The sequence below is a fragment of the Hetaerina americana genome, unplaced genomic scaffold (genome assembly GCF_022747635.1).
Source record: "Hetaerina americana unplaced genomic scaffold, ioHetAmer1.1.p SCAF_5, whole genome shotgun sequence".
NCBI classification, from domain to species: domain Eukaryota; kingdom Metazoa; phylum Arthropoda; class Insecta; order Odonata; family Calopterygidae; genus Hetaerina; species Hetaerina americana.
Window position 1 is genome coordinate 21,868,124 of NW_027287095.1, and position 24,039 is coordinate 21,892,162.

Sequence of the window (24,039 nt, forward strand, 5' to 3'; positions counted from 1 at the left end):
GGTATCATTATTCATCAAGGTTTACTTTTGTTAAATGTAAAATGATTAACCAATAAATCTCATAAATTTTCTCTCATTCTTGTGATCTATGATTAGATTTTGATTCCAATACTTTTTTGCCTCTGGATAAAATCACGACAACAAAAGTTTTTCTTAATATAGTTGGATTGGTGGTTTTGGATTTGAAACAGAGAGATAGATCTAAATCTTGCTCATCATGGAATTTAGTCTTTATGTCATCAGTGCATTTAATGAGCCCATTCTCTTTCATTAGATCTTTCTGCAACCTCACCCAAGGAAATTATGTAATCCAAAATTCTAGTAGTAGTTTTTTGGGAAGGCGACCGACAGCTAAGGTCATTTGCGCCATAGGGGATGGACAGGAAAGGATGAAGGGTGGAGAGAAACCCGGCGTCGGCATTAGCCTAATCTTTACAAAAGGCGCCAAGGGGTCCGCAGTTTAACGTCCCATCTGACGGACGGCGTACTCACTCAAAGTGCCCTCCACAAAGCACCTCAAGTAGGGCTCGAGATACCTCTGAAAAATATTCAACACTGCCGGGATTTGAACCCGCGCCCTCAGGGTGGGAAGCCAGTACATTAGCCCCTGCACCATCTCGATCCCCTTCCAAAATTCTTTTTGACCCTTTGAACCCCAGTGTCATCCTGTAGCCACAACTGTGGATCTAATAGATGAGCATCTTAGAGTGCCGACATCTCCAACATTTACAGGACTAAGATCGAAGTGGAATTTCCTAACTTCATTGCAATCATGCCCTATCTATATTGTTGGACATACTGACATGGACAATGCAATACTCCAGTGGTTAGAGTAATAACCTATGGATTGTAGGGTCCCTGGTTTGGGTGGTTCCTTAGGCTGACTTAGGGGCATCATTTGAGGTGACCCCTGCTACCACCGATCAAAACGACATTAAATCAATTACTATAATGTGCGAGAATGTACTGATTTTTATGTTCTGTTTTTTCAACCTAGTATAATAATCATTAGATTTTTAAATTAAAAAGATTATTGTAATATTATTGGCCATAGAAATTCATTTATTTTTGTAATTTTTGAATGTATTGGAGTTACATTTATTGTAGTACCTTTTGAGGTTATATAGTTCCCATCTCATCATTGCATTTTTTTTTAAACTTCTAAGGTTATTAAACTTAAGTTTGTGCTTATTTAAGGTGTATTTCTTGTAAAGCAATATTGGCCTTCAGATAAAATAAAACAAAGGAAAAATGCAGTCAGAGTTGGACACTCTGACAGGTAAGGGTCGAGTGATACCCATTCAAACTATCATTTTTACAGCAATATTAATGCACTACATTTTATAAGAATCCAATAATTGGAAATAATCTCTTACCCTCTTTGATTGCTCCTTAAAACAATTATTTCCCCCTATTTATTAGAATTAAAAGTATCGAAAGAAATACACAGGTTCTATTGAAACCCTTCCTGGCATCATGTGGCGCATTCATGCTTCTCTCCTAATGATTTTCATGAAGGGTAATTTCTAATTTCCTTGAGGCACTGATTAAAGGTCCACCTTTCAAGCAAAACAATCATAACATTTGGCCCAAGCATAGTTACTTAATATAAAGAAATGGTTTGGCATTTAAATCAGATTAACATGAATCTCATTGTTTTAGAAAAGTAAATCTTGTTCTAAAATTTCAGTTAATCAATTTGCCACAATATACTCTACATTTGTTACTGTCCTATTATTTTCCACATCACTCATCAACTAATTCTACTGATTATTAATCATCACAGAACCAGCTGAATATTATTTTTTTTAATACTGCTTATTCCATTCAACCTCAGATAAAGTTAATGTTTATGTCTGTGATTTCATGATGTAACTAATGAGCTTCATTTAAGCTGGAGAAATATCAAGTTGGACAAAATAAAAATGCCTATGAACTTAAATTACCTGGCATTTTTATGTTATGCTTTAAGTTAGTGTCATTTCATTGTAAAATATTGGATCTAATGCTTTCACTTCGTGAACAACTCTTTTGTGTGTCAATAAGTTCTTTAATATATCAATAAGTTCTTTAATATGGCTATTCTTTAAAAACCCAATCGTAAAGTTTGAATCCGGTAGTGAAGCCTTTTCAAATTTAATGTTCTAGTGTGCTCCCAGTCTCAGTAAGAATGTATTATTAAATTTTATGAAAATGTCAAAATGTGTTCATTTTTAAACTAATTTTAGCAATGCGTAAGTTATAGAGTTACTCAATTATCTCTCATATTTCTCAGTTAGGTGCACCTGAGGAGAAAAAATTTCACATCCTACTCCTGGGTGGTGTATATGCAACACAGCCTGTTGGTAGAGAAATGCTAGTGCGGCTGGCTAAACATCTCTTAGCTGGCTATAACCATGGAGATCCCACTATTTCTGCTATCCTTCATAATGCTGTTATTCACATCATTCCTGTAGTCGACCCTGGTTTTGGTAGTTTCTCGGGTAAGATGAGTGTAATAGATTTTGCAAGAAAAAGTCCCAGTAGCATAAAGTTAATTTGGTATAAGAATTGACTCATGGAACTTCCACTTTCAAAATTAAGTAGTGCTAATTAGGAAAGTGTCTCCTCTCACCCAAAAGTAAAAAGCCTGTGGTTTGATTCCCGTCCAATTGGCCTTACAAGGCTGATGATCTACCTTGAATTTAGAGCTATTGTGAGGATTAATGTAAAAGGATCCTTTTTCTTCATAATTTATTCATTTTTTAAACCTTACTGACTGCATTGCATGCTATTTTATTAATAAGTTACTGGCTAAAACCAATTTAACATAATTTATTCATGTACATTTCTACATCCTCGAGGCTATTAGAGGTGACAGTGTATTATAATTTCAACACAGAAATACCAGAATTTCTCCCATAATAAAAAATACAGCAAAGCCTTGCTAATCCAGACCCCAGTGTATTGTGGATCGAGTTTGGTTGTGTAGAAGGGGTGGCTTATTAGGCTTATTACAGGGTCACAAAAAGCAGCACTGCTGTAATCTGCCAAACTGCAAGTTTATCTTGCAAGTTTTTATGAATATGGTTGAAAGTAGCAATAATATTTCAATCAATATTCCAGTTGTTCATATGAAATTATGAACTATTGTTATGTGAAGTATAATTCATCTAAAAAAAGGTGACTCCTGTATCAAATGGTTGGCTTATTCTTTCATGTGATTTCATGAATCTCCACAAACTTAGACATTTAATGGGTATGGGAAATATAAATGGATATTGTGGCTGAGAAACTAAAGTAACTTTTGACAGTAGCACCAAATAAGAGTGGCTGTAAAAGTTAATGTAACTTTTAACATTAAATAATGTAAAATCTCTTGAAAAACTGGATATGGAGGTTTTTATAGGGAGTTTAATATGGCTTTGCTCATCATCCGATCTGAAAAAGAAGAAGACAGGTCAATCTGTTTCCTCTTAGGTTTGACTTTAATTTCCATGAAATGGAAAATCAGGTTTAAAAAATTGTACTCACTATAAGCTGGAAGATAGCAAGAAGCCATCTATGGGTGATATGTGCATAAGCAATCACGTGGAGTAGAAATGCATGCTACTGACGTACAAATTACAGTATAAAAAACTTCATGAAGTTTTCTCGAGTCTTCCACTGTGCCAGGGGTTCCATGTTGGCCAACGTTTCGATGCCTGACTTGTGCAGGATGCCTGACTTGTGATCGTCAGGGTACATGATAGCTAGAAGGACCCTTTAGCAATGTTAACAATGTGTACTTAAAGTTGGATGAAACTTTGCTCAAAACATGGGAAACCATGAATTTATGTGAAAAGAGATCATATATTTTTTTTCTTTTTAATATTCTCTCGATTACCTGTTCCATGTTCGTTACCCTTCTCCCCAGTTGCCTATTTAATGATTTGGCTACTCCATGTTGACCCTGTTATTTATAACTCTCTGACAATCACTCCAATATTTCCCACTGTCTTTCCATATCACCTCAAACAGGCCTAGTATGTCACGTTTTCCCTCTCAAACTCTGACTTGATGTTTTCCAACTTTTCTGTCCTCAGTATTTACATAGTCATACAATTCCATATTTTCTCAGTGTTATTCCTCTCCAGTGTATTTTTTTGCTGCTGCCTTTCACACGGTTATGCAAGGATTTAATATGATGACTACCAGGAGGCCTTGCCTACCCCACTGCTAGCCATGACACATGGCCCTGTGAGCTGGGTCCCATAGCTGCCAGGACTCATTTCCATATTTGATTCCATCATATTTTCTTGAGATGAATAATTTAGGTGATATATCCACAGCTTTGCCCAATAGTATATTTAATTTAACACCATTACTGAAATGACCACCACCAGGGGCAGTAGCTTTGCTGCTACCTTATTGGGAAGTAGATGTTCCATATGTGGCTTTTCATCTGGCACCTACCCTCCTACCTATCTGGCATGGGTTACCGTACTAGTAGCAATTATCATTGCTCCCACCAGTACAGCCCTAGCTGTCATCAGAATGTAGAAACAGCTAAAAATGTGCATGAAGAAACATGTAAGTCCTTCTACCTTGTCAAGGTTTTAGTCCATAAGGAGGAGGGTTTACTCATTTGCCATTAAAATTTTTCCTTATTGGATCCTCTGTCAACTTCTTGCAGCCATAACTTTATGTGACCTTCATCTGTAATTTCTGAATTTTCAGACCCTCACTTCATCCAGACCAGATTATGGTCACTGTTGAATCTGCATCAGGATAGCTTCTACTGTCCTTAACATGATTTCTGAACTTTCCTTGGCCAGAATTAAGTAATTTGGTATCTCTTAGCATTACCTAGTTTTCCCAGTGCACACCTTGGTCTCATGTTATGTTAATGAATGAAGTCTTACTAGCACTAATATTATCTCCTGCAATATGTCTGTGGGATTTTATGAAATTCTTGCAGTTGACAAATGACCATATATTTTACAGAAGAGTGTCCTAAGTGGCTTATCAACCTAAAACCAAGGTTTAGTTGTAAGCCTTTCTTTGTTGGAAATGCTATAGTAATGCTTTGTAGTTACATTGTGCTTTATTTGTTAAAACATAGTCAAACCTGTTTAATAAAATTCATGTGTACTCCCATGGTACTATAAGGTGTGATACAAATGTTTCCAAACAATATTGTTCTTCATAAAAATAGTCTCAAATACCAGGTTTCTACAATTTTTACAACAGTTTTAATTACTTACCTAGCATTATTAAGGCTATCCAAAATTTGAAAAGTCCATGATCTTTTGTAAATTTCTTATGCAGAAAAATGATAGCCCTCTATTCGAGTATAAAATATGAGAATAACTTTTGCAAATTCAGGGCATGCATGTGCCTACTCACTGTATTATAATGATGTGTTTTATCATTTAAAAGAACTCTTCAGAAAAAATTAAGGTTATTATATTTTTAATGAAATTCATCTACTTTGCAGAAAAGTGCAACCCTGAGAGTACAGAAAAAGAAACAGGAACTTTATTTTATTCAGGCACTCCCAGCCTAGCATCTGATGCCCTTAAGATGTTGCTAAGAACAGAAAAATTTGACATGGCTCTCAGTTTAGAGGGTGGTGGATATTTTATGAGGTAAGTAATGGGTCTATATGTTGGACTACATTGGTTGATTTTACTTTTTTATTCTTGTTTTTTTTCTTTTTTCTCGTATTTTGCCTCCCTTATGTTTACTCACTTGTCTATTATGGTGTTTCAGTTATCCTGAAAACAAGCTTTCAATTCAGTTTGATAGTGGAAATTCCAGCAGCATTTTCAAAATGTATTCAAATAGATATGCCCAAGTTCACCCTGTGCTGTCTGAGGTTTGTTACAATTTGGGACTGAAATGGGCATTTTTGCTATTTAAATTATCAAGCATAAAGTTATCGACTTTTAATTTTCAGGCAGCAGATGCCTGCCCTACAGGAACATCCAATGGCTTCAAATCTTTGAGTGATAAATTTCCTGAAACAGTTTATGAAAAATATGGTGTGCCACTGGTAATATTTAGTTTTTATTTATTTTCTTTTTTTGGCTGTCCTAAGTGATTTCCATTATTTTACCTGGCAACATTTGGTCAGAGAAAGAAAAACAAATCAAATGCATCAATAATGAAATTGGCACAACCTGGATTTCACTGCATCAGTAATCTTCAGGTTTCATTATTAGTTCGCAGAATTTTTCATTTTCTTCCATAATGAAAAAATTTTTAGCCTGATATCAAGTTTTTTTTAAGTTAATGTTAAAGGAAATTTCCAAGTTTTGTCCACTAAAACATTGACATTATATTGTATATATTTGTAAAAATGATGTGTTACCTCTTTTATTAGATATTATCATAACATGTAGATACTTAAATCGAGTAATCTCAATATTTCATCCGCCTATAGTACTTCAGTACCCTTTTTTTGTTAAATTACTATTACTTTTATGAAAGGGAATCATTGAAATGTGTACTGTGTGTTAAAATAATCATCATTGGTTTCTGAAGTAGCCATAAATGAATATATTTTATTAGTATGACTACATTTTTTAAATAATTCATTGATTCATAATAATATACATATCATCACGTGTTATACTCGAGACAGTTATTCTTTTACTTTTATCTAGCATTTGATGCATGCAAAATTTTATCACATTACAGAATTAATATCTTTATTTTGTTGAATATCCCATAATATTTTAATGCATATAGATAAGTTAGATATTTCCTAATTTTGAAAGAGATAATTTGATTAGGGCCTCCTGAATGACAGCAGGTAGGCCCACATGTCAATTCTATATGTACTCCACCAATATGAAAATTTGCACATTCTGGTATTTGGGTTATGATCCACACTTTGCTGGGTGTATTTCAATCAGAATGTATGATTCAATAATTATGAAAGAGGGATTTGTTCATTTTTGTCATTTCCATGATCCTCACTTTGAAAATAAGATCTTAAACCCACCCTCTCTTTGTTAGAATTTCGTAAAGGATTTTCATCTCATCTTCTTTCCTTATTTTCTCCTTGATGAATGAGGGGCTTGCTTTGAAACCAGACTTCTAAGATACTGTTCAGTTTCCAATTGAATATTATATGTATCCAGGTAACATTGTAAAAATTATTAGCAGCATTGGAAAAAAACTTATGAAGGTTAATTAATCATTAAGTGTTCAATTGTTCCCAGCTCAACTTTGTGGAAATTCATTTTAATTAAATGAAGAATACAATGTATCTTGCCACTGTGCAGAAAAGGCAGTGGAAAGATACATTGTATTCTTCATTTAATTAATCATTAAGTGATTTGGCTGTGGCTCTCCCAGGATGCAACTCCCAAGTGTCCGCAAGGAAAATTTAAAATCATGCTTGATACTCTCTCTTTCATCTTCAAGCCCTTTAACCAATCATGTTAATTTTGTAATTAGAATTTCAACTGATGATATCATATTCATATTATTACTTTGGTTTGCAGGTGTCAGCCCATATACATTGTTGCAAGTATCCTCCATCTCGTGATTTGCCATCTCTTTGGAGGGAAAACTTGGATTCCTTGATGAATTACCTTATTGCAGTATTGCAAGGTAAAGGAGTGCATAATTAATTACAATATCATAATTTCTACTCAATATTTTCAAGCCAGAATGCATTATATAAGTGGTTCAAATATACTTGTAAATAATTCTTTTCTTTGTGTTCAGAGGAAAATTTTCAGTTTTGAATTTCTCTAAAATTGACTTGCTAATATATATTTTAACATTAATTCATTCCAATGAAGTTGGCCAATACTTAAAGTCCACTGGGTGACAACTTTCTAGCCAGCCCAGATATCTCAGATTCAAATCTTGCCTCGAGCTTGAATGACATGTTTCAGATGTTTTCACATGTTTTTGTTTTATGTTTCAAAACTAAAATTCAACTGTACAAAATTAGGAGATACCCATACTCTATGCTAAATTTTTTATAATATATTTGACAAAAATGGGTAGATAATAGTTAGTTTTCACATTTTTATTGAACTGTTATTTCTGTATTTATATGGAAACACATAATTTGAAATATTTTTGGTGTCACTGCCTCCTTCAGCAAAAGTAAGGAAAGAACTCTCACATGTAAGAGACCTTCTATTTCCAACTTTTCAGGTGTCAATGGATATGTGGTGGGTCCTGATGGTAGTGCTCTGAGAACAGCAACTGTTTGGCTTTCGGAGATGAATGCAAATATTCCTGTTAGTTCAAATCTAGCATATTTCAAAATGTCTTTACCAGCTGGAAAATATATGTTAAAGGTAAGGCCTGCCCTATACCCTATATCATTTTTTTTAGTGGTATTATTAAGATCACTTTATTTTTTTGTCCTGAGTTTTTTTTATGCAACCATAGCTTTGAGAATTTTCTTACTTTTCTGTTCCCCTCACTTATTTCAGGCATCTCATCCTGGATACGAAGATGTTATAAAGAAAGTTATCGTACAGCCAAACAAAGTGACTGAGGTTAAATTTGTCCTTCAGTTTGCTGAAAAATCCACTCTACCTGAGGGTTATCATGATTACTACAAAATTGTCAACAAATTAAGTCATTTGAATTCGGAGTATCCAAGGGAAACAAAGTTTTATTCGTGAGTCATTTTAATCTTGGAAAAATAATTTAGCAATAAACTTTTTTTTTATAAAAGAATCTTCTCATAGGTTGTTCCACTAGGTTACCTGTTGTTTTTTCAAATATTAGAATCTTACACTCTCAGTGAGATAAAGAATTTGAAATACTTCCGCGGCAATCCATTCATGCTAGTTTCTCCATATAATTTACTTGATTTTATACAGTCATATGAGTTAGTATTCTCACTATTACGGTATGCACTGTTCTAAACAATTATATACTTCTACTTATCACCAAAAATTCCTCTGGTTACCATCATTATTTCATTCTTCATTCTTCCATAACTTATGTTTGCCTTCATGCTATTAAGAAAGCTTATTTTCTTCCCTCCTTTACCCTGTTTATCCAAAATTCTGCCTGGTATCACAATCTTCAACATTCCACTACCTTTCAATATTTCCTCCACCCACTTTCTCTGGGTTTTTTTATTTCCTGAAACAACTTCCTCTTTTTATCCAACACATTTAAAACTTCAGCATTCTTTCATTCAGTATTCTTCTTCTTCTTCATCAAACATAGTTTCTCCATTCTTGTGCATACCCACGTATCAAAAGCCACAAATCTACATGCATTGAAGACTGTCCTCAAAGACCAATTTTCTCATTAGTAAAGTGCTACACTCCATATCAAGGGATTAACTAATCTTTTCTTCACATCTTAACTTAATGTATCTGTCATTGATTCTGTTCTTCTTGTTAATGTTTATTTTGGTGGTGCGATTCTTCTCCTAATGTCCCGACTACCAATCCTATTTTTCTCTAAAATACTGCCCAAACACATGGACTGCAGGACCTGCTCTACTTTAGTTTATTCCCTCCCACTTCATTGTTTAACTGAGCTTAGTTAGACTCAGACTCAGAGTTCTCATTAATTTTGTTTTCTTGTGGTCAATCTTCATCCCATACCTCTCACGTTCCTGTAAAACGCTCAACAATAATTACATTCCAATAGTCATTAGACAATTCTTAAAATGTAAATTAAATTTTTATACCATATTTAAACAAAAAGAGCATATTATATACATTTAGTTAATAGAAATAAAGCAATTGAATCAATTTACATAAGTTTTTTAATCATACTCTTAAAAAGAAGGAAAATAAAACAGCAGAAATAGAAATGGGTATGAAAATGCTCTTTACTATTTGTGCTTAACAATTAAAGCAATAACATAAAACTGCTGTATGTCGAGTGCATGGTCACTGGAAGAATGCAAGAGTTATGGTTTGATGCAATGCTACCCAGACCTCTGACTTTATTTCACCTATAGAAAAGCACAGGACATGATGTCTTTGACATTCATTTATTCTTAGCATCAAAGCTTTTATGCCCACAGATTCCTTTACAAGTGATGGAAGGATACCATTTTCGATTCCATCAGAGCATTTGTCTTGTATGATATCTTTGCTTATGTAGATGTCTCTGGTTTACAACCTTTTGCCAGGAAATTTTCGATGATCTGTGGTTCTCAGATCCTGTGTTGAGTTTAGTCCAGCCCATATTAATGCCTTCTTGCTTGTCCAGGATTTTTTTTATTACATTTGCAGCACTTATTATGTGAAAACAACTAACAATGGGTTCTATGTTAACTTAAAATGCAAGCAAACATAATGTGGTGCATAATACAAGGCTCCATTTTGTTGTCTGCTTTATTCTAGGTTGTTTGAGGAATGCTAAAAGATAAACTTTTCATCTTCCTGGTTTCTAATTAAAATTTATAATTAAAGTTTCTATTCAATGCATCAATTTCAGAGTGTAAAAATCATTTGCCTTGACTGAGATTCAAACCCAGATCCCTCAATATCCGATCGAGTGCTTTAGCCAGTTAAGCTATCGAGGCGTCCTCTTAAACTCTGAAATTTTGGGGCTTTTAAAGGAAAAAGATGTTGTGAGGAAATACCGTGCATACAATGACACGGGCATTTGTAGTCGTGCGCGACGCGCCACAGTCCACGAGGTTAAAGCCAACTTTAAACACTTATGCTTATACACTTATACTTATCTTTGGAAATTTGTTAAAGTTTCTAATTAAATTGTGTTTGACATTTAGTATTTTACATGTCTTTACATTCTTTGCCTTTAAAATTATTTAACAAATCCAAATTAAAACTTACAAGGGTCTCTATATCTAATAAAATTCCATTTACTGTGTGCCTAAATGCAGTTTTAAATGTGTGTATGGATTTCTATGAATTTGTCATCCATATTTTCTTATAAGTTGAAAAATCACAGTTTCTTGAAACTCTTGGTACTATACAACAATGAAATGGAACTCTTATCCTCTCCAGATTGTCTTACTTGCTGTGTATGTGAATAAAAAGCTAGTTGATCGTGTTAAATTTTATCAGAGCCATGAATTATCAGTAGGTTTAGTTTCCAGGATGGAAGGTCACCACATGTAATTTATCATTCTAATCTAAAGTGCCACCTTGAATGGACATATTCCTAAGCTGATTCGCTCTCAAAGGAAAAATGTCAACAACTTGTAGAGGAAGAGAATGTGTGATGAGAAAAGGAAAAGGTGGAGAGCTTCCAGAGTAATTCTGAATTATGAAAATTGATTGCATGAATAAAGATGGTATGAACAGTCAGTTCCTTGTAATGAATATGCATTTAACACTGTGATCCATTAAGTGACATCAGTTTGGTGAGCCTATGTTAGGGAATCATTGTAAATAGTGAAAACTTTTTTTTAGTAGGCACATGATACAGAATTGTGGATAGTTGTTCAGCTTGTTTGTTTTTAAAAATGTGGCATACTATGGTTGCAACAAAGTCATGTTAGAAAACTACTTGTCCAGTAGCTAGCCACACCCAAATCCTGCTAGCTAAGATGATTCTAGTAATATGAATTGAGGGCACACGTCATAAAAAATTTTATTTGTGTCCACAATTGGTTTGGTACTTAATTAAATAATTACATTAATATTTTGTGTATACATTCAAATATGAGTACATAATTTTTCTAAAAGAGGAATTAGGTCTAATGAAGATTTTGTATAACTTATTGGTAGTTGATATTATCAAGGTTTTTACATTCATTATTATTTTATTCTACAGCTACTTTTGGTTCTATTCCATTGACTAGCCCATAATATATGGAATCATAATTTAGAAACATTGGAAATCTTTTGTATTCATCCTCGCAAATTGTCATTTATAGGTAAAAGTTTATAAAAGGGTAATTACTGCATTGTAATAGTGGAAAATTCATGATTAATATTGTTGAAAATGAAAACATTTCCAGATATTTACTATAGCGTTTCATAGACCAAAGTTATTGATTATGGAAAATTATGGTGGCCATTATTATTTTTATTTTATAAGGACATAATGTATCACACTTATTCATAAATTCTGGGCCTAAATACACTCCAATTAAATTTAATACTACTTCTTTTTTGACTACCACTTGTTCATTTTGTATTTAATGATTGCTTATATTTTTATCGCTATACTTAACAAAGCTTAAGACATATTCTTTTTATCCTCAGCTTTGGACAAACAGCTAAGAAGAGGGATATTGTTGCTTTTGAAATATCTCCTGAACTTAGAGTTATGGGTGAAACAGAACACACTGAACTACCTAGAGGCCATTTTCCATCAGTTGCATTTATTAACGGCATCCAGGGTGGTTCTAAAGGAGCTGTTGGCAAAGAGATCCTGCTGCAGTTATCTGAGTATCTTCTGGGTCATCAAGCTCCTAAACTCAAAGCTACGGTACATATAATTCCAGATGCTAACCCAGATCACTCTTATATGGTCTCTTCAAAGGTTGGCAATCTATGTAACAGCACTGAAGGAAATTCAACTGCTGAGAACAGTAATCAAAATGGAGTCAATTTGGAATCCAGCTTTCCCTGTAAGTATTAATGGTGTGGAATCACTTGCGTCATCCTTCATTGCTTAAAATATGGTAGGGATGTTCAGTAAATTGTGTATCAATGTTTTCTAATTTGATCGAATTTTTATTATCTCTAAAGTAAACCGTTACCTTAATGATGAAAATATAATTCATTCATACAGGAGCAAATTATCATTTATTTACAGTTTTAGCTTGAAAAATATTTTCTTAATTTGAATGGTAAAATTAAGAAGGTTATATTATTATTCAGACTGTTTACTTTGGAGTGTATTATACACATAATATATATCATTTTCTTCAAGACCACCTGATTCAAAGTACTGAGAATGTTATATTTATCTTTTAATTTGATGCCAGATATGCTTTGTTCCCAAACATGTTACCATGCTTCATTTTGGAATTGACACAGTTTTGACACTGACTACTTAACAGAAAGATGCTAGGGAAAATGATGATTTGTTTGCTCATGAGTAGTATTTTCTTCCTCATTCCAAAAATGAATAACCCAGTTGCTCTAAGAAGTGTCAGAAATGTATTTCCAAGGCTTGTAATGGATTAAGATTTTTCAAAAATTGATATGTAGGGCTGCTGCATTCATTTGTGCAGGTTACGTACAACACAAAGGCACCACATCAATGAAGGAGCTATTCAAAGTCCCAAGCAGCACTTCTAAACGAAATTTCTGGACCCAACTGGCGGAAAAATGAACTGAAACTAATGAAATCAGAATGTGCATCCACCAGGCACCACGGATAACTTTGTACATTGAAGCATTTTAGTTTTTATGGAAGGTGACCAATAATTCAGGTCATTTGCACTGTTATGGATGAACAGGAAAGGGTGGAGGGTGGAGAGAAACCCGGCATCGGCATTAGCCTACTCTCAACGAAAAGTGCCAAGGGGTCCGCAGTTTAACATCCCATCCGACAGGCGTCGTACTCACTCAAAGTGCTCTCCACAAAGCATCTCAAGTAGGGATCGGGATACCACTGAAAAATATTTGTTGAACCCTGTTCAAATCCTGGAGACAACAAATATCCCTCTTGGTGTGAGAAGCCTGTATGTTAGCCACCAGATCCTTCGATGCATTTTATAGACAAATTAATGAATAACATTGGTACCAAGTAAAGACAACATTTTAACAAGCTTCACTATTATTTAATGAGATTTAATACCAGTTTGAATGAGGGATTTTAATTTTTTGAGAGTTTCTTGGCTCCAGGAAGAATTCTAAAGAGACTTTTTCTTGGCAGCAAACAAACAGAATGAGGTAACAAAGAGTCTTCAACCAGAAACTGAAGCCTTAATGAAGTGGATGGAGGAGCATGAGCCCAGTATAACTGTTATTTTACAGACTGGTTCCCTTCATGTTTCTCTGCCACCTTATGGGAATGGCAATGGAAAACATAGTAGGAGGAAGAATTGGATACCCTCGATTCCTGTAAGAATTTTGAAATTGCTTAACATTATAATTATTTATTTGTATAATTAGACATATGCTAGCATTTTACTTATTTTTCATTAACTAACATTGACAATATTATTTTTTGCCAGTTTCTGAAGCATTTGGGTGATATCTATGTCAGTCACCATGAAACTATGAACAAAGGTTTTCACTGCAATGATTCTTTACCCAAAGATAATTTTGAAAATGGTACTGTTATTGGTGAACTTTGGAAGCCACACGATGGCAGCTTTCTGGTAAGTATAAATAATTAAAAACTTTTATGTGTATGAATATTATTGGTATAGAAGGGAAATTTTTAATAAAATGCCTTTTTTTTTATATCTAATAAAAGTCACCATGTGAAAATCATTTAAATTTTGATGAATGTTTTTCTGCAACGAGCAAGGGATGGAATTTAAATTTTTAGGTATTTCTTTGTGTGCAAATATTTCTTGGGATACACATGTAAAAGCCCTTCAGCATATTCTCAGTTCCACTTGCTATTTATCAAGACTCTGCATGACACTACAAGCAAAACAGTATTACTTAATTTATACTCTTGGGAAATGCATTCAAATATAACCTGTAGTGTAAAGTTAGGGGCTCAGCTGCCATTTCTCTAACCATCTTTAAAATGCAAAGGAAATACTTAAGAATAATCCCTAGGAAACCTCAACATGCACCATCAAGGCTTATATTCCAGGAATCAAAATTGCTACCTCTCCCATGCATTTGTGTTATTTTTTTAATCCTGTGTGTAAGAAACAACATCAGCAACTGTTTCTTTTACTATGACTTTCATCATCTTTACACCAGAGCACAACATCCAATATGGCAATATTAGAACTAAAACATTCAAATTAGGGCCTAAGGAAATGGGTGTCAGATTATATAAAAAGTTACCCACAATTATAGAGGATAATAAGGGAACTACTGCATTCAAACATAAATTAAAAAGATGTCTACATTATATCTTGGAGTTCATTCTTCTAGTTTATAGCAATGCTCTTAATCTCATTTATATTAATGCTCCGTGATTTTCAAGGGATATTTGTGTGTATGTTACATCTAATGTGTTTGTGCTACGTTAAATGTAATCGTTAGTATCATATTGTGTATCTCATTTGAGCCTGTATGCATTTTACTCCTTTTTGATGTGCCTTATATCATATGCATACACCATCCACCTGGTATTTTTTTGTAATATGATCTGTGGGCAAATGAAATGTATTGTTGTGATTTATTATAGGACTATGCATACTCTATGACAAATACTCTGCCTATAGAAGTGTTTGTTGACTGCTGTTTGCTACCAGAAAAATCTCGACTGGCTCAAATATGGGAAGAAAACAAGCCATCTTTATTGGCCATGATAAATGAATCATGGAAGGGATTACATGGTATGTAAACCATATGGATGGCATGCATGTAAAAATAGATATTTAATGTATTAAGGGTACATTTAAACATCCATACTGCTCTGTATACAAATTTCAACATTGTGGTGACATAAAAAAACATAAGTAAGTGAACATACATCGGTAAAAGTTTTGTGAAATCAAATACCCATTTTAATTTGGGCCCAGACTTGAATTTTAGATGGTAGGGCATTTTCTCTTCTTTTTATTTTGTAATTATATGAAGTATGCAAATATACACTGAGTTCAATATAAAATTATGACATCCATAAATTGTTAGAAAAGGTAAATATATATTTATATCATTAGGGTAACCTATGTCACGTATCAATTCTCGAAGGTTTTAAAAAGTGAATTTTCGTAGATTTTCTCTATACTCCTTAAGAAAACATGAGTAAATTCTCCATGCATTTTAATTTAATATTGTATATTTTATTCAGGATGTTTCCATGACATCACTGGAACATTTAAATTTGCCCCGAAATGCATATTAAATGAGTATTCATATGCAAGATGTTATAAAACTGTAGGTACCTATTTACCTGAAGTTTCAGTTGATGTAAATCTGGTGGATTGTAAAAACTTATGTTGCTTCTAGTAGTTAGTCTAGGGATTGCAAATCAACAATTCCACACTGCCTTAGTTGATGGTCATATAGGAAATAAAAATGCACAAGTCTTAAGTTGATTTAAATAGAATGCTTTGTCATTTCTTTGTTGCTTTAATGGCTCATTCATGTTCATCTTGTAATTATTTTGTTCTGACATTCGCTTTTCACAGTTTATTTAGAAAATTTACTCCAAAAAATTGTTAGAAAAATGAAAATTATTTAATTTAAAAATTCTACTGATAGAAGTACACTTCCTGAAAGACAAGATGGCTTTTTGTTTGGTAGCATGAAGGTGAAACAGCTTTATATTCAAACCACTCTGCTTATGATATAAATTGAGGAAAAAAGTCATACATATTTGATTTACACTCATTTTGCAGCAGGGAAAATTTGGAAAACACAATGAACTTGAGTGATTACTTATCAATATTAACAATCAGACTTATTAAGTAGTACATAATGGAATATATGAAAAAAGGGATTTTAACATTGGAAAAAGGATAGAAACATCCCTGGTGTAGCAGACAGAATATCAGTTTTAGTGAATTTTCATGAAAAATTAAGTAGCCAGTTTAGTTTTAGCTGGAGAAATAACTTCTTATAAGTACACATTGTTCTTCAGATGAACAAAAATTGGATCAGAGGCAAAGCATAGTAGGAGGTCATAATCATTTCTCATTCAGAAGGCTCTTTTATAATGAGAGTAGTATTGATTGTATGACCTTATAAATGACAGTTGCTTAATTCAAAATTTATAACTGCTGCTTTGATGGTAATCACATAGTTTCACATAGTATTGTGCTGTTTATTGTGTTACGTTACATTATGTAATTTGTAAGCAAATTCCCTGAATTGGTTGTTGGAAATTTATAAGAGTTCTGGAATAATTTTACTTCAAAGTGAATGAAATGTTGTTGTTTTAAGTTAAGTTAGGTAGTATGTTGAAATGACATTTGAAAATTCATGGCCCCCAAGCTAACTCAGAAACGGCTTCATGAAAAACTTCTCTCTTCTTCTTACAGAGTGATGGGAAATTTAGGAAATGTTCCCAATTTTTAGGAAAAAGTGTTTACATGCTGTTAATTCAGAATGTTAGGATGGCCAGCTCTAATTCAGATTTCACTTTCCTCTATTCCTAGGTTTTTCCGTTATGGATTGAGCATCTGTTCTTCTCTTTTCGTATTTGCATGGGATTCAGAAAATTCCTCTGTAGCGTAGGAATAGTGTGCATTGTCATGGTCAGCAATTCTTGTAACCTACAATGCTCACTAGTAAATATCAATTGAAGTGACCAGTGGTGAAGTCCTTTTATTTTCCTTTTTTGGTAGTTGGTTCTTAAATATAATTCATACTCCATTTTCTAATGGAAGTACTTTTCAAGTTTCCATCAATTAATTCCCCTTTCCATTTATTAATTATTTATGAAGTACTATATAATAGCTATAGTAGGTCAATCTGCATCATTCAGAGGCCTAGAATAGCTGCATGAAAGAAAATACTATTCACTACTTCTTTCCCATTTATCACTAATTTTAGGCCAAATCTGGTTGATGGAGAGGTTGACACTCAAGAGGGATTCATTGCAGTTATTTAGGAAAATTTTGAGCATACCTTGGAATTGTTTTTATTGGTTCACTTATTCATCCTTTCAAAATAAATAATTAAAATTAATTTAATAATTTTTTTTTCAATGTTGTCACTATTCACCTTCTGGTTTTCATGGCACATGTAAATGCTCCCTTATGTTGTTTGCCGAGGAAGAGTTTTGGGAGGGAAGTCCTAGATGATGTTAGTTCAAGGCTGATGAATTCATTGGTATTTCACAGTCGTGCTTTAAGGTCTAGTACCTCACCTTACATTTTTTTCCTGAAAGGTTACATTGTGGATGAAGAAAATCACCCTGTAAAAGAAGCAAAGATAATCGTCAATGGAAGTGACCATGTAACCAAAGTTATATGGCAAGATGGTGAATTTTGGAGACCATTGACTCCAGGCCAATATGTATTAACTGCCTCTGCACCCAATTTTCTGCCGGCTACAAAATTGGTTTATGTGGCTGATACATCTGTTTCTAAAAGTGATAAGGTTAGCCAAGTAATCATTACTATGGTTCGTGATCAGAGAGTTCTTGGTCTTCCGAGGATGATATTCATTATGCTAACAGGTATGTGTAGATATTTTTTATTTGGTTACATTTTTGTTCATGTGTAGACAATACTGTCTTGTTACTAATTTTTTCATTGTTATGCTTCAAAGAAGTAGTATAGGACAAGGTAGTATTTTTCCTAACATTAAAATCTTCACTGGTTATCAACCTATCATGATTGGTTGGTGACAGCCCTCCATCCATCTCAATCCTCTGCCATCTTTCACCTTGGGAATGAATCGATAACATCCCATATCTATTTCTAGATCTATTTCACATGCTCCAATCTGGTACCTCTTATGGCTTTTACCTTTTATCATCCATTTCAATGGTTAGTTTGCCAGCTCCTCATGCCTTGACCCATGACGAATCCATGCATACTGTCTTCTCCGTAGGACCCTCCACAGAGTTCATTCTCAACCTGTTTTCCTCATCATTGCATGATTTATCAATTGCTATGCCCAGCTTATGTGTGACATCCTTCTGTAGCACCTTATGTCAAAAGCTTCCTGCTATTTCCTCTGTCCTCGACCAATGGTACATGTCTTGGTGCAATATTGATGGCATTAGAAGTGAAAAATCATGTTATTGTTAAAGGTAGTCTTTGCTTTGAGTATCTTACTTATTATTTCTCTTAAATTTCTTCCATCAGAAGTTATTTTGCTTCCTAAGTAGCAAATGAAGACCTTTGTCTTTTTCTGCTTCATCCACAGATTGCATTGACTATTGTAGATGTATTCAATTTATGAAAAAATCTCTGTTAAGTTCTCTTTGGTCTTTGAAACAAGTCCTAATTGAAGGGTTGGTATCCTCTGTCCCTGTAAAATCATTTACCACTATATCATTGGAGAAGTTAATCCATTGCTCTCAGCATCATAATCATAGTTAGTAAAAATTTTACCATGAAAGATCTCTGAAAGTAGTAGTATCTGGTATTACTTTATATTATTTTGTATTTCATATATTATAGGAACATAACTGTTTCCTTTCATGGAGCTCCCCCATTCATTTTCCTCATGAGAGTGATATTGTGTCAGTTTAAACTTTGAAGTCAACGAATGTTTGCTTTATATATAATAATTTTATATAAAGCATGTTAAAAGTTAACAATATATGTGGGTTGCTATCAAAGTTTTGAGGTACACAAAAACTAATCAACTTGAATCAATTTTGATGACTATATTTTCTAAAAATACTCTCCACGACATTATGCATTTTTGCATTCTCGTAAACCACTTTCTAAAACAGTTTTTCCACTCATTTTCCTCGAGTTCACTTTTGTAGGCTTCAATGGCCTCTTCAGAGCTGGAGAATCTGCTTCCACGCATGCATTTTTTGACTGTAAGGAACAGGAAATCATTACATGGGGCTAGGTCGGTAAGGTGGATGAGTCATTAGTAGTTTAACCCCTGTGGACTCAAGGAACTGCATGGTAAGGTTGGCTGTACGCACAGATGCATTATCATGGTGGAGGACACATCCTTACAGTCCTGTTTTCAGCCGTCATTCTTGAAGCTTTCCAAAAACTATTGGTAGACATACTACAGAGCAGTAACAGTTCTGGGTACTTCCAGGAGAAAAGTTGCTAAAAAAACTGCTTTTGGAGAAGAAAGATACAACCATTTTCTTTCTGAAGCCTCAAGGCTGCTTCACTTTTGTTGCTGGATGTTTCTAGGAAAAAATCCATGCAGTCGACTGGTACTTATTTTCTGAATGAAACTGATAAATCCACCAGTAACTATGTTGGAAGCATGCCTAGAGTTGCCTCTTTGACAAAGGCATAAAAGCACAGATGTGCTTTTATGCCTTTGTCAAAATATGAGGCACCCATTGAGATGAATCTTTCCTGAATCGAAGATTTTTGTGCAGGATCTTAGAGACTGCAGGCGATCCAATCTGTAGTGAAGCTTCAATATCCTTAAATGTCATGCAATTGTTTTCATGCACCAGTTTTTCCACAGCATCGATGTTTTCCTCAGTCACTGCAGTCGCCGGATGCCGGCTCCTCTCCTTGTCCTTCAATGAAGTTTGATCTCTTCTAAATTCTTGAACCAACTGCAAAATTATCACATGGGAAAGAAAGAGGGTCGTAGAAGGCCCTTCCAAATGATCAATGCTTTTAGGTTCTTTTAAACCACTTTTCAAGTCATTGCCCTCTCTTGATGGCTCCATTCTCACAAAAACTGCATGCGTGTAAACAGAAACAAAGGAAGACCGCATAGCGACAGCAATAAGCCAACCAAGTTGCAACTTGCACGCTTCACTTGGAAAGAACACTGCTTCAACCCGTCATCTTGGAAAGGCAATTATAGAATACAGCATAGTCAGTGTCAAAACTTACGTAGTGACCCACGTATGTAATGTTTACTTCTGTATTAATTATACAAAGGTATTATGTGCATGTGTCTAGGATTGCTTTCAAGTGCTTCAAAAATTACAAAAAGCTTTATTGGTAAACTTCTTGTATCAAATATTGTTGAAATCCTGCACTTATTAATTAAACATTTTTCTGGTGTATTTACTGCCTTACCTCAAAATAAATCTTGAAGTGAGGTTTTAGACCAGATTTTCATCTCCATTCCCCTGGCTTTTTGATGGGCCTTCGGTACGGATGATATTTTATTTATTTTCTGTAGTTTAACCCTCTTAGTGCGGCGGGCCGATATATCAGCTCTTGCGTAGGCTATTGTTTAAATCGCTGTAACTTATGGTTTTTTCTTTAATAATTTATGGTTTTTGTGCTATCGATAAGGTGAATTCCATACAATTATATAACACTTTTTTTTATTTTTTATTAGCAATTTTAAATGCTTTTCAAATAGTATAATTCTTACTATAATTTTAGGTTCAGTTTTGTTCATGTCGGGAAGCTCAGCCTAATTGTCTGCTTGTTTTTTTTTCTGAGTGGTCTTTACACTATGAAAAGCCACTGAAAGGCTACTAATCTGTGTTCATCTGAAATCTCTTGAATGTGTTATGGTGTCTTGATGTTGATATATAACTGCTTATTCAGACTTTGTTGATACGATGGAAATGAAAGCACTGCTTTGTAATCATTTTGGTTTCTCTTGCCGTCCATCCTATCTAATCATTCGCGCCCTGTGTATTGGATTACATTGTCAGTAGTTCTCTGAGAGTTAGAACTTCCTTTTTTCTGCCTTTAGATTGTAAGCACATTGCTGCAGTCTCAAGGAAAGGGGAAAAGTCCCAATTTGACTCAGTGAGATCAGCCTTTTCACCAAAATCGAACTATGCAGAGGCTAACAAAAAAATTTGCAATTCCCTGGTTTTTCTTTATTTATTTATAATTTTTTCTACATGTCTTTTTGATTCTTTCTCATATTTAAGTATGGTAGTTTAATGTTTTTAAAAAGTATTAGTATTGTGTCTAAAAATCGAAATATTATTGCTAAAAAAATATTCTTCAAATTCATAATACTGTAATAATTACATTTATTTTTCAGATGATGTATGTGTATTTCATCATTATTAACTACAATATTTTATTTTAAAATAAAAAACTGCTTATGGATATCTAAACAAATAATTTCATAATGTTTTTTTTCCTAAGGTGATACATTTTCTTAAATTACCCTTCGCACTTCTCACTAGTACCCCTAGAATCCCCACAGCACTAAGAGGGTTAAAATGGGCAATTTTTCCAAAAAAATTAAAAACTGTAATGAGCTCTTGTTCTACAAGCCATGCCTCTTTGTTCAATATTTTTCAATGTATCTGCCATGGAGTGATCTGCCGCCACTGTTATATCCTTTTTTTAAAGCAGATTCTCCAAAATAATAATGGCATGTTTAACTATGGGAAAAACCCATTTGAATTAATACCAAGTAATGATCATAAATTAAAAATTTAAATATTCCATCTTTTTTACATAGTGATTTTCATTTGTCATTATGGATATGAAACATTTCCATAGTAATGGCTGATACAATTTCTAATACAAAATAAGATAAGAATGATTACAGCACTGTTACAGTTCATCTGCTAAAAATATGGGTGATAATTGAAAAAGCAAACTGAATGTTTCAATGAGCAATGGCCATGGCTGATGCATCACTGGATTTAAATCTTATAATATTTCCCTTAATACATTACACAAAATATAGCATGAAATACATTTTTGAACAATGAGTTATGTGAATAAAAATATGTGATCATTCTTGATGGAACAAATCATGCATTTCCCAGTAACTGGTGCACTTTTAAGTTCCATAAAGCTTATGCAGTAATGTAATGCAAAATGTTTACTAGGCCTAAAAACTAAATATCTACTAGCAGTCGTCAGTTGTATATGAATAGGTTAGTTGTGTGTATTTCTTATTTTAATCAAAATCTTTCATAAAGTTCTTTATTTATTACATCATTATGATGTTTATTTATTCCATGCTTAAAAAAATTGTCAATTTTTGTATTTAGGTTTAGTTTCTGTTCATGTACAAATTCTCTAAAAATTATCATGGTTTATAAATCAGTATATCTACTTGCTATTAACTTAGTATCTTCTTCATTCACATGCATATGATTATATTTATTTCATATTTTAAATGTTTTTTTTACTTCAGGCTTCATTGTTATGTTTGTTATGGCAATTGCACTGGGTGGGTACACTGCTTGTCAAAGAAGGAAGAGGATTGGCAAATATGACTTTTTCCCTTTGCCTGGAAAGTTATCATTGTATGAAGAAGATGACGGGGAGTCAGAAATATTTAGAAGACCATTAAAAGGTATCTTTTTTTGTTGGTATATCACTCTTAAAAATATTTTTATGGCATATACTTAGTTTTTAATTGATAATAATTATTCATAGTCATTAATTGAACAGCTGTCAGTAGACCATGATAAAATTTCATTGAGCTAGATAATTGTGTTTACCTTAGTCTTTGTTGTCTTTTTGGTACCCTATGCAAAGAGTTTTACAGTAGTATTAACCTATCAGTTCCCCTTAAAATTGGTTAACTAATATGGCTTTGAACTACTTTTCAATATATGAATGAGGCGCATCGCAAAAATAAGGGCTGATCGGTTATAACTAGCATTGGCAGCACTGATTTCGTACATGTACGTTAGTTTTAATTGGTCTTGTGGGCATGTAACTAACATATTGTATTCAATACGTTGTAGGTTGCCCTTCAATGTGTCATAGTGCATGCAATAATAGCCCGTCCTGCCAGTTATGAAATCCAATGAGTGATTAGGTTTTGAAATAAAGAAGGTGTAATACTGGAGGAATTCACTGTGTGAAACATATGAGCCTACCATATTGTGTGAAAAATGAGAGAATGTTGTTGTGGGTTGAGGGAATGACTCTTCTAATGTTATTAATGATCAGAGGAAGGATAGGCCTAGTGTTGCAAATTAAGAATATCATTGAGCATTTAAGAGTGAGAAAAAATCATCATAAGATGATTATTGATCTTTCCATATAATTTTCAGAAGTTTCCAGTGGCGTTGTTCAGACTCATGACTGACAATCTAGGGTAATGTTAACTGTGTGCATGATAGGTGCCAAAAACTGATGTGACTAGTGCACATAGACCAGAGAACAAATGACGTCCAACTGTGATTTTTTTCACTGTTTTAACCATGGAGGAGATTGTTTTTCTTATTCAATCACTCTTTCTGAAAAGTGTATTTTGTATGTCAGTCCGCCTTGAGAACTAGCCCACGTCTCAACAATTCGAGGAAATGGAAGTTGGAAACTTGAGTTCAAAACTGGCTGAAATCCCAAGGGGGTAGAATTTAATAAGAGAGTCTGAAGAAGCTTCTCTCATGGTATTAAAAGTGCTTGGAACTAATTTGGCTAATTTATTACTAATGGCCTATCACAATGTATGATGGGAATGTGTGGCAATGGTATCTTGAGTCAGGGAGGGTTGTTTA

General features: G+C 33.7%; 1 protein-coding gene across 1 annotated transcript in view; it reads left to right on the top strand.

The window, feature by feature from the left end:
- The window catches only part of svr (Carboxypeptidase D svr), a 66,328-nt gene that overhangs the window by 41,075 nt on the left and 1,214 nt on the right, over positions 1-24,039 (top strand). Inside the window, exons 14-26 of the mRNA XM_071592964.1 lie at positions 2,276-2,483; positions 5,459-5,609; positions 5,734-5,839; positions 5,921-6,016; positions 7,476-7,584; positions 8,143-8,288; positions 8,427-8,617; positions 12,150-12,517; positions 13,774-13,961; positions 14,075-14,221; positions 15,217-15,367; positions 17,869-18,159; positions 22,722-22,883. Of these exons, the coding sequence (XP_071449065.1) occupies positions 2,276-2,483; positions 5,459-5,609; positions 5,734-5,839; positions 5,921-6,016; positions 7,476-7,584; positions 8,143-8,288; positions 8,427-8,617; positions 12,150-12,517; positions 13,774-13,961; positions 14,075-14,221; positions 15,217-15,367; positions 17,869-18,159; positions 22,722-22,883 (2,314 nt within the window). The remainder of the gene's footprint in view (positions 1-2,275; positions 2,484-5,458; positions 5,610-5,733; positions 5,840-5,920; positions 6,017-7,475; positions 7,585-8,142; positions 8,289-8,426; positions 8,618-12,149; positions 12,518-13,773; positions 13,962-14,074; positions 14,222-15,216; positions 15,368-17,868; positions 18,160-22,721; positions 22,884-24,039) is intronic.